This window comes from Falco biarmicus, chromosome 2 (genome assembly GCF_023638135.1).
Source record: "Falco biarmicus isolate bFalBia1 chromosome 2, bFalBia1.pri, whole genome shotgun sequence".
Lineage (NCBI taxonomy): Eukaryota > Metazoa > Chordata > Aves > Falconiformes > Falconidae > Falco > Falco biarmicus.
Window position 1 is genome coordinate 26,591,163 of NC_079289.1, and position 12,226 is coordinate 26,603,388.

At 38.2% G+C, this 12,226-nt stretch overlaps 1 protein-coding gene across 3 annotated transcripts in view; it reads left to right on the forward strand.

The window, feature by feature from the left end:
- NBEA (neurobeachin) overlaps positions 1–12,226 on the forward strand; it is a 510,074-nt gene that overhangs the window by 474,619 nt on the left and 23,229 nt on the right. For 2 of the 3 annotated variants that reach the window (XM_056329059.1, XM_056329057.1), the window contains 2 exons: positions 8,075–8,164; positions 9,670–9,862. In XM_056329059.1, the coding sequence (XP_056185034.1) occupies positions 8,075–8,164; positions 9,670–9,862 (283 nt within the window). The remainder of the gene's footprint in view (positions 1–8,074; positions 8,165–9,669; positions 9,863–12,226) is intronic. The other variant, XM_056329058.1, reaches the window with a different exon arrangement.

Below are 12,226 nucleotides of genomic sequence, written 5' to 3' on the forward strand. Positions count from 1 at the left end.
GTTTGCAAATACTAGCTAGGACACATCTGCAATTCTGCATGTTGTGATGCTTTGATTACCATCACATAAGGGAGTAATACAAAAGAGTAGTATCAACAGGGAAATTCTATGTTGCAGGTGTACATTTTAGTAATTTGCATTGCAGAATCAAGATGTCAAAGAGAAGCTTGTTCCCTAGACCTAAACACCAGATGGGAAAGATCATCTAGATTGGCCTCTCACCCAACAAATCACATAGAGCTTTTGTCCATGTAGCCTTTTGAATGTAACCGTAAGTGTTGGTGTCTGAATAATGAAAACAGGATATGGAAGTATTTCCTTATATAGGTGGAGTTTAGGTGATGAGAAATTATTTCAGTCAGTCACCTTAAATATTTATCATCCTAAAACAACAACAAAAATTCTTGTTTTAAAATGAAGGAGGGAATTTCTTCAGAAAAGATAAAATTGCTTGTCAGATAGTGAGGAATCCTTGATTCTGAGGTTCTCCATTACACAACAATAGGAAAAACTATTTCAAGGCAGTTATCAGTAATCTAAAAATAAAAAATCCTGATTGCCCAGGTTTCAAAACGTTAACTATTTGTGGCATGAAGTTATATATTTAATGAATTATTGTATCATGCTATTTGCATCTCTCACAAAAGTAGTTTAGCAGTAAAATCTTTGCTAATGTGTTGTACTCAGTAACTTAATGATCAAAGAGAGCAACATTTTCTTTTATAAACTTAAGACAGATTTGGGGGAATGATGACAGAGCAATGATTTCATTTGGCATGACATCAATGAACACAAGAGTTTCAGTAAATGTTACCAATCTGTATAGGACAAGAATTATTACAAACATGAACATAGGAAATACAATAGTTCAACTGAAGAAAGTAATAGCATGAAATGAGGATAATCAATTGTTCTTTATATGACGGGTGACCTCATCGCTCTCTGCAGCTTCCTGAGAGGAGGGGAGGTGGAGAGGGAGGTGCTGAGCTCTTCTCCCAGGTACCAGTAATAGGACATGTGGGAATAGTTCAAAGCTGCACCAGGGGAAGTTTAGACTGAACATTAGGAAGCATTTCTTTACCGAGAAGGTAGTCAAACACTGTATCAGGCTTCCTCAAGAGGTGGTTGATGCCCCAAGCCTGTCAGTGTTCAAGAGACATTTGAACAGTGCCCTTAATAACATGCTTTAATTTTGGGTCAGTCCTGAGTTTGTCAGACAGTTGGACTAGATGATCATTGCAAGTCCCTTCCAACTGAAATAATCTGTTCTGTTCTATTCTACATGAAAGAGAAAAAAAAAATGAATGTCATTGTAAACAAAACTGTAAATAAATGTATGACTTTCTTCAGTTCCAGCGTACATTTAGAATCTTGCACAGCACTCACTCTATAAGCAAAGGGATACTCCCTGTCTGCCTTGTATACAGGCAACCGGCAGGGAGGAAAAGGCAGTGAAATTGCCATGGGCTGGGAGCAAAACCCACAGTTTTAAAAATTATTGCAACTATAAAAAGAAAGTGATGAACTGAGCAGCGTGGCCTGAGGAACCCCTATAACAACATAGACCTTGTCAGAGGAATTGGAATTTAAAGCTATTTGCTTTAGACTATAATAGAGTTTGCTGTAGTTTTTAGTGTAATTTAATGAGAGAATTTCATTATATCAGTGGCAAGCTCCTTTGTTCCACACAGAGTTGGAAGGATACAAGAAAGAGAAAAACTATAGAAAATTTTCTTTCCTTCTGGTATGGTTAGGAAGGGAGAGGACCATTTCACTCCGTGACATCGGCCCTTTTCAGCATAAAGAGGTTTCGCACGATTTTCAGGGGAACGGGCTGTTGGAGAGGAAAAGGAAGTATTTGTGCTCAGGCACATGACAGCATGCCTAGGAGAGTAAGGGACACTCTCAGCTAAACCTGCCCTGGCTGCAGGATATCCATCTTGATGGTATTTTTGCTCTACCTTCTCTGTCTCTGTTTATGAGATGTACCGAGTTCATTTCCCATTTGCATGTATCAACCAAATGCTTGTTTAAGCCGACAGAGTGTTTAAAATATTTTTGTGTCATGAAAGGCATATTGGGCTACCAGGGGCAAGAATGGGAGCATTATAAAGACGAAAGAGGGAAGAACTAGGTATCACAATTAATAGCTTGATGAGGTAAATGTGAAAGCTAAAAGGCAGGGCTCCCTAAGAAAAATAAGTTCACCAACGTGATTCAAGCCTGTAGAAAACCTAGCAGATCTTACCTTTCACATTTCTTAGCACTCTTTCCTTTCACAGGGGGTTGAGGAAGAGGTTCAGGGGTGGACTGACTGAGAGGAGGCTGGAGGTTGGCTCTCAGCTTTTGGTCTTCTAGTGGGGAGCCATTTAATTGCACAGTGGATCCAATGAGGTACCTCCTGTGCGGGGAGGGAGCTTAAGGTTGCCCCTTCTCCATGTTAAATTAATAAAGTAGTGACCTGTGGAGAAAATGCATTTCTGTGCCCATCTTTCAGTCCCTTGAGTATCCTGATTAAATAACTAACTGTATTGAAGCCTCCAGACTAGTTGAGTCATTGCTTTTGTTTAAATTACAGCACTTCTTTCCTCCAAACATACAATAATAAAATGGAAATCAATACTCTTAACCTAACTTATAAAAAGTCCTGAAGATATTGATGCTGCTTAACAGCTGCAGATGCAAGTAGAAATGCGGTATCTCACACCACTCGTGCAAAACAATAACATTTCAAGCTGCTTATGCTACCCACCAAAGGGCTGTCAATCATGCTTGCTCTGAAGAAGATGATGCTTGGGGGCTGTTGAGCATGCTGGCTGCACGGGCAGGAGAGCACGTAAAGGAGTCCTGCCTTCACCTGGATGCAAAACTGAAATACATTTTCAGGAAAGGTGGAGTTGGATGATTATTGGTGTGGTGCTTGTTTCTCAAATGCCTACTGATTGTCGCACTTCATTGGACTCAGTTGCCATGCAAAGGGGCAAATGGGTTGTAGAAAAAACCTGAATGTGGTACACAAGAGGAACAAAACACACCAGTATTATGCAAATTAGTTACAGGAAGACTGAATATGTAAGAAAGGTAACAAAACCATAGGGGCATTTAGATAATACATATTTTAGAAAGTTTAAGTGATTATGGTATTAATCAGTGGAGATGAATAAAACAAGGTCACTTCACAGAAGAATGAAGACATTGTCTTATGATCTGTGATGCAATTTGGTTTTAGGAATTTCTTCCCTCCATGATTCAAAGTAAAAGTGCTCATGCCTTATGCTTCTATTGTTATCTAGGCACCAGGCGTCTCTCTCAGCAAAGGGAAGTTTGCAAATAAGATGGACCCTTAGTATCTTCCTTGGTCATTTTACCTGCATTTCTAAATAACATTTTTAGACAAAAAGTATGGTAAAAATACACTGCTTCATGGCTTACCCTTTTTATAATGGCACATCAAAAAGCAAACAAACCCTTCACTTCTGTGCTGTTTCAGGCGAGTTAATTCTAGTATTTTTTTTTTTTTTTTAGTGTAGGACTGTGCTTCTGAAATGAATCTGCCACCGATCATCCCTGTTTGCCATGCTCTCATTCATACTGCAGAGCAGTTTTGGGGTGTGTGAACTGTCTTCTAAGCCACAGTGTGTTCCAGCTGCAGCTAACACAGCTAGCAGAGCTCAGCCGCTGCTGGGATCTGCAGGCCATGCTGGAGTCAGTCTGGTGGGAAAACCCTGCAGTGGGTACAGTTTCAGCATGGGTTCCTCAAGACAAAGGTAGTTTCCTCTTCTCCCTGGTATCCAGTGATAGGGTGCATGGAAATGGTTCAAAGCTGCATCAGGGGAAATTTAGACTTGACATTAGGAAGCATTTCTTTACTGAGAGGGTGATCAAACACTGGAACAAGATTCCTGAAGAGGTGGTCAATGCCCCCAGCCTGTCAGTGTTTGAGAGGCATTTGGACAATGGCCTTAAGAACATGCTTTAACTTTCAGTCAGAAGTTAGGCAGTTGGACTAGATGATCGTTGTAGATCCATTCCAACTGAAAAAAAATAAATATTGTGTTCTAAGACCAACTCTTCTGCTCTGCAGCTTTGCTGCTGTTGAGTTACACTGCTTGCTGCTGGAGGCATTGCCTTTGACCACTAAAAATAGTTCTTACTCCTAAAGAAAGATTACTTGTATTATTTAATGGCAGATTTGTACTTTTTTCAACCAGAGTGGAGAAGTAAATCCCAAATTCTTCAGTGGACTGCGTAGCGAGCAAAGCAGATGTATTGAACTCTTCATTCCACAGAAAGCTGAAGCTAAGGACCGATCCTCCAGGCTGCAGAGGAACATCCCAGTTGTATAATTCTTGTGAATGTACAGTCTGCCTTTAAGCATAAAAATTAAAACCCAATATTTCTTTCCTCTGATCAAAATACATTGAGGATATTGCTTATTGTATCTAAGGTTAGTATCATTCATAAGACTGGATGATTTGGTATATTGGTTTCTTGACCAAGTTGTATGTAAACATATAAATATCTCTCTGTTATTGTTAAATAGCCAATATTAAGTGCTATGAAGTTGCATTTTGCTTGATTGCACAAATTAGGATGTGTGAGATCAACTCATTTTAAACATTGAATTGCCAGCATTTTTGCAGATTTTTTCCCCTTGTTCTGACCTATAATTATCAAATAATAGACTAAGACCCATTTTATCTTTCTGCAATACATGATCATTTCCTAACTGATACTCCCTGAAGTGTCTGGAGTACAAATCTCATTTTATGTGTATTAAAAACAGTAGGGAATCTCAAATCAGCTCACTAAATAGCTTTTCTGCAACACCTTATTAAGAAAGTGAAAACTAATATAATTGCCATTTTGCTGTTCCGAAAGCATTAAATCTTGCAGCCACTGAATTCCAAGCTTTTTCTACGCGAAGGACGTTTGAAGGTGAAACAAGAATTAACTTTATTTTATTAAAATTTCTATTGACTTGACTAGAATGTGTGTCTCGGGGAGTGGTGTAGCACTTTGCACACAATACTGAAGATCTGATGGGAGAAAAGGGGTTGATTATTTAGAATGAAGTACTTGAGACAAATCTAAAGTTTGATAATTTACAGTTCAAGAACTGAAGTGTACACTTACTGGTTTTCAAATTAATTTCAGATACAGCCAGAGTTCTCTTTTTAAACAAACCAGTGCATTACATTATTGTTCACAAATCTGTTGTGTACCTGCTTTTCATTTTGTGTCAAGTGATCTGATAGGAGGCAGCATTAGGAATACCCTTGGGCCAGTCACTTTATCTCTGTATGCTTATGTTTATCTTCTGTGTTAGGTTTTGACAAGGTTTTTCTGTCCTTTTTAAGTGGTGTGAGCTCCAGAGAGGAATACCAGTTGTAGCTGTGCACAGCTGTGGTACTGTGCAGACTATAGTCTCAGTGCAGTAGTTACTATTACAGGTACTTTTTAAGAAACATTGTTCAGTTTCTTTAACGCTTCTAAGAATTTTCAGTTTTAAAAATGGTATTTTTGTAAGAAAAGGATAACATTACTATCCACAAGGTGGGGAGGAGGTGGTTATCTTGTAAATTCAAGCCAGCAAAAACATGCAATATTTCCTGAATATCAAGGTCTTGATTCTGCATTTGTTCTGGATGCAGAAGGATTTGGCAGTAACTTAAATGCTTTAAAATTATGGGCACATAAAGTGTGTAAGTGAGTATTTACCCGGACATCTTGAGCTGTAAAATAACAGTTGCTTTTGACAGTTATGTCTTAAGTGTCCATTCCTCATAATCTGAAAAATTCATGCTGGTTTATTATTGTATTCTGCTTCTCTTTCTCTTCCTCTATTACTATCATAAATCTACTTGAACTCGGAGGCAAAGCCAGCAAAGTTTGTGTGCAGAATTTATAGCCAAACAATCAGAATTTGCCAAGACTGGACAACGTGAAAGTAAACATGTAAATTAGGATTGGGCTGCATTGAAAAAAAGATTTAATCATTTATTTCAATGTGCCCACAAGAGAACAGAAGTATCATTTAAGGAATCACTATAAAGGATAGGAGAAGAAGATCTAGGTTTTGTTCAGTATTGCTGCCAAATACAATTCACACTCTTATTTCAACACAGAATTCTTTCAGAAATTAACCTTGATAATTATTTGAAAAAAGAAAAATGGAAATTACTTGTCTGAAAATATTATTGGCAGATCTGCATGAAAGCATATACCACAGTGCCTGATATTGTTAATATTAGTCTTTGTCATTTTGAAAATGAAATTCACAAACAAGTATAATTCCCTTCCCTTCTCCCCAGCAGACAAATCAGTTCTAGAGTACTGAATGTAATGGGAAATACTACCTTTGATTTGACTTGAATTGAATTTTATGTGCCTGTGTAAAAAATGTCTGCATGAGTGAAGGTATCTACACAGTGTGTAAAGAGATACCATTTGTGTGGTACATATAGAGAGCTGCTGTATAGACATACACATGTATACACATATGCCCACAGAAATGCGTTGACTTTGTGTGAAATTGCTCTATGATTTTAAATTGATTCATCATTAAATCATGTTAAAACCCAAGATGCTCACCAGTTCCCAAGAAACACTATGTGCCGTGGAGACTGAATCAGTCAACAAACAAAAAATCACCTGTACCGGGATAGTTACAGCAACAAATGTGCTAGGGCTACGATCCGCTGAAAGTCCTTCAGCCACTTGACTGGAATTTGCATTAAGTTTCTTTTTCGGCAAATATTTGTTTGTGGTATTCCATTATATACCTGTCAATCTAGGGCATTGAGGTGGTAGACATTAGTGACCTTCTAGGACATCTCTCTCTAATATCTGTTCTTACATCTCTGCTGTGAAGCAGAGGAAAACACAGTTTGGCTTGCAGGAATTACAACATACATAGATTAAAAGGATTCTTCTGTATCACAAAGTATTTATTGTGTTTCTTACCATTTTATGTCTGAAAGAAATAATGTAATTTACCAAGATAGTCATGTTTTTGGTGTTTTTTCATGTTTCTCGTGTGGTAGGAAATGAAAAATTCATAAAGCTTGCAAGAAAAATATTAAGGGTCAGTAGTGCAGGGTACAGTATATATAGGTACATAATGCACAGTGCATTTCAAAATCTGCCAGTTTAGTTTTCTAAGAACGCTTTATTCTCAGTTTTACAAGGTCAGGTAAAATAGTACCTGTCTGAAAAATAAGAAGTGTTCTTTAACAGTATGGTTTTACAAGCAGCAATATTCTGCCAAAATTTTTAAGAATATGTCTTAAATATATATATTTTTTTAATGAACTGTTTGAGTAGGGGATGCATCTCAGTATATGAGCTGTATTCTGCTCCCTATCAAATTACTCCAGGTTTATTCTGAAAGTAGATTTAAGTCTTGAATAATGAATTGAAATTGCTAAGTTTTCATTTCAGACCTGTAAATCCTGAAAGGCCAGGAAAAAATGCAATAAAATTAAGCATGAAATACTCAGTGAATGTATGCAACTTGGAAAGATTTTTACATTAGTCTGAATGTGCCTGGTAAGATTTGTTTCTGGGTTTGTTTTGTTTTGTTTTTTTACCCTACTAATGTTGTTGAAATAGCAACTATTTTGGTGTTATTATATCTTATACATGAATTTTGTTTCTCAGTTTGCTTTTCTTTCCCCCCATTTAAGATCCCAGAGACTTATTTTATTAGAGATCCTCATACTTTCCTCCTTACAAAGGACTTTATTAAGGTATATATGTTTTTTAGTGCAAAAAAAAACGCTTTCAAGACCTGAACTGCATGTCCTCACAGGTTAACATTTTCACATATAACGCCAGTTGCTGGAAATGAGAATGGTTAGTTGGTTAACTGAAGCATGCTTGAAAGGAGAAGCAAAGCTTGTCTACAAAATACTAACACTTGGATGAGTCTGCAGCCTGGGAGGAGAGCACCGGGTGAATTTTCTGGACTTTTTTCATGGCTGACTTGGGATATGCCTGCATTGTCACACAGTGTGTTGACCTCTCTCCTTGATGCATATTACTCATGACAGTCCCTCTCCCTTGCCCGCAGGCCATGGAGGCGCAGATACAGAACTTTGGACAGACGCCATCACAGTTGCTTATTGAGCCCCATCCACCTCGGAGCTCTGCCATGCACCTGGTAAGACATAACTGCTGGCCGGGAATGCATTCCCTTTGAACCTGAGGATCCTTTGTAGCTCATAAAGTACCCATTAAGCAACAGTTTTAATGCCCTCTGTTGCCCGTGCAGCTGTACTTTCTCCTGGCAGCAATGGCTCACAGCGCTCCAGCAGAGCAAGGTGGAGGTTTGAATAGCTTTAGCCTCCTATAGTCCTGGCTTTTCCTGTCTAACATTGTATAAAAAGGCCCTGTCTTCATAAACGCACACTTGATAAATACAAATTTACATTCTTAATTCTGTGAGTATGACTGCAGGCTTTTCTTACAGTGAGCATGTTGTTTTGTTTTGTTTTGTTTTAAAGGCTGCATTGTTAGGGGCTGATTTATGAACAATGCCTGTTTGACAAAACTGAAGTTTTGGAGTTCAAATCATGCTGGAATCCTCCCGCCTGTTACCCTGGGAGAATACAATGTATATTTCAAATTTCAATTTGAATGCCAAAACTCATTCCCAACACATTCTTCTCTCTGCTTCATGCAAAGAATCATATGAAATAGCCAGACTGAACAAGACAGATCTCTGTGCCCCTCAGTGCCTTTGATTAAATGCTTAGAGCTAGATATTTTCTTTTAAGTTTCATAAATCGACAGTAATACGTGCAGTAGTTTCAATCATTTTATCTATCTACAAGGAAATCACTCTGTCTAGTTGTACACTGCAAAAGTGGGAATTGGTCTGGAAGTGTAAGCTGTGTTATTTCAAGTATGTGTAGATGTCAAACAAAAATAATATTTATTTTATATTCTCAAATATGGAGAATATATTTTTAATAATAATTTAAATGGATAAGTATGAAGAATTGTTTGAACTTCTAGAAATAATTCTATTTGTTATAACAGTGGTTGAAAAAAATAACATCTAAAACAGTACTTAATAATAGTATTATTGTCCATGTATGAAAAACTGTGTCGTGTAGAGTCATCAAACAGGTTTATAATTTCTTACAGACTCCCTAATAAGTATGTTTTAGATAGAATTAAATTGTCTCTGTTTGAAAATGCTGTATTTCATATAAAGAATTCATTAAGAAAAATGAAATATCTGTGAGTTTTTGAGTCCCTCTTAAAATTTCTTTTTTCAACTGTCGTAGTTTATAGCGTTTATATTTATGATGTATTAATTGATTAATGCTCTTATTTGACTTGTATCTTGATTGTATGAATATTAACTGCTGTGATATTTTGCATATTACTGTACATTAATTAATGCTAATGGTCATTTTGCGCCCTGTAATGATAACCCTTACCATACCTATTCTCTGCTTATCCTCGTGTAATGATCCAATAATAGCTTCTGATCTTGCTCTCCTCCATCACTAGTGTAGACGCACAGGTAGTGTTGTTTTCCCTGTATGTGCACACGCTTGCCTGCTCTTTTTTTAACCTCCTTTTCCCTCAGACCTCCTCACTAATTGTGTTATCCCTTCTGTTTTCTTCTGCTCTCTTCTCCTTTCTACTCAACAGTGTTTCCTTCCACAGAGCCCCCTCATGTTTAAAGATCAGATGCAGCAGGATGTCATCATGGTGCTGAAGTTCCCATCCAATTCCCCCGTCACACACGTAGCAGCCAACACGCTGCCCCACTTGACCATCCCTGCCGTGGTGACTGTCACTTGCAGCAGGCTGTTTGCAGTCAATCGATGGCACAACACCGTAGGTAGGTTCTCATAGGCACATTTCATTTGAATTTGAAGACCTTAATGGCACAGCTTTAATTTTGAGTGCAGTTTAGCTGGATGTGGGTTAGTCTCACTCACCTGGCTGTGCGCAAAAATTTATTGTTTTTTTCTGGTTTGTGTCAAATAATCAAAGCTTGTGTTTTCTCTGGAGTCGTTCCTGGAAACACTCTCCCTAACAGCAGCACATCACCATGGCAGCCAATCGATCTGTGGTTACATCGGGATCAGTCTTTGATAATGCTTTTCAGGAGAGTGCTGCTGTTCTTGACACAGCTGATATTAATGTGTCCCAGGTTTCAGGAATACATACTGGCATGCCAGAGAGCATACGGCACTGTCTGCTGCTTGAGAGAGATTTCGGGTCTGTCCGGGAGCTTGTCATAAGCCTTCCCCTCAGGCACCGTTGGATAACATGGGATCCTAAGCAAGCCTAAGCAGCCAGACAGTGAACTGTTCTGAAGAGAAGTTTCTTCATGCCCTCCCAAAAGCCCATCCAACAAGCTCATCCCAAATTTCCCTTCCAGCTCCTCTGCTCACCTCTCTGTATTGCTGCTAGGGCTGTCCTGTGTCCTTACCTGGACAAGTAAGTGCTGAGGTTGTCCCAGGGATTACTAAATAGGTGGTGGGGCCATGAGGTACATGAAGGGAAGAGCGGGTTTCATTTTCCAAGGTAGCTCCCTGCTGGGGTAGCTCTTATGCTTCAGTATCTGGAAACTCTTGAAGGTTTTGTACCACCTGGGAAAAGCAAGAAGCTACCTTGTATTTGAGAGTGGGACTCTGTAGCTGGCTGAGGAACTTTGTAGGAACTAGGCAAAAAAAAAGAAAAGTCCTCCACTCTTTTTGCACAAGAGGCAGCCTTGGACAGAAGTAGGTCCTCCTGGAGAGGGATTTGTGATATTTAGGTATAGATATCTACCTTCAGTAGACGTAAAGGGATTGTAGATTACCTAGGAAATTCACTGGCTTAAATGTAAGCATCTCAGTGAATAATTCAAGTCAGGTGAAATAGATCCTGCCCCCTATGCACAAGGCTGGCCAAAGACTGCTGTTAGAAGCAAGACTTAGAAGAATGAATGGGAGTTCACTTATAGGCATGCATTTAGAGGAACGATCAGAGCAAGTAAAGTTAATATCACTGAAATCTGAGTAGTGATATAATGTTTAATATTAATTTCATTCTGAAAGTTTTAGTAATGTTAGCAGGGATATTAAATTTTGCATGTATTCAGAAGGTAGCTGTTCTCTGTTCACAGAAAAACTTTGTGTGGTGGTTTAGAGAATAGGACAGGAATAGAACAGGATATCTGATTGCTTTTCACAAATCCGTACATTTATGATACTCCATCAGGAGAAGCTGCTTTAGATGTAAAAATGTTTTGCCTATTTCTTTAAAATAAAAGGGAAAAACTTAGAGGGGAAAAAATGCAAATAAAACATTTTTTTTAAAAAATATTTTATGACAGCATCCTCAATCAAATAGCCCAATGTCAGAAGTGATTCAGAGGTACAGAAATTATCCCCTGATATTTTGATACTCTTTTGACTACCATTGGCTGACTAATTCCTAATCAGTTCCCCTGTATTTTCAGGGATGCTGCCCAAGTACTCTGTACCCATCATCATTGATGTCTCGTCCATTTGAGGAGGCTTATTTAGTACTCAAGTACCCCTTTCTCATCCAGACTGTCAAGTGAGGGGAAGCCAAAGCTCCTACCCATACTTTAATGTGAAGGAGTCAAGGTCACTATTATTGCCATATCCTGGTTTTCAAGGTTTTCCTTAACAACTGTTATTTGAAGTCATCTAGTTTGGTAGAGGTCATGGTGGCCTTTACAATCCATGTGACTTAGATCTTAGTTTTTCAGATAAACTTTTGTAAAACATAAGTCATGTTCAAACATGAAGAATTCATGTCATGAACCAACCGTGAACTAAATTTCACCCCATTTGAAAACCTCTGGTGTAAATTTGAGAGAGGAATGCTTTCTGCATATATTATAGCAGAAAGAGACAGGAAAACAAGACTGGAGAATCAAAACTCATTTGATGATTTTCTTAACTTTTAAATCCTTGGCAATGTCTTTTTTTTTTGCAAGGGGCTAATCCAGGACAGGGTATTAATTTCCTACTATTACCGTAATATTATTTTAATAAATCACAACTCTAGTATAAAGGATAGTTTCGTCTACACAAATGTGTACATGGACCACTTTTACTGCTGTGGGATGTATGTAGAACTTTAGAGTTTGTACACAGTAGAGGGCATTTACATAGTTGCCTTGCAACAGAAGCAAATTAATCTGAGTTAATACCAGTAAAGATTTGTCCCAAACTGGTTTGGT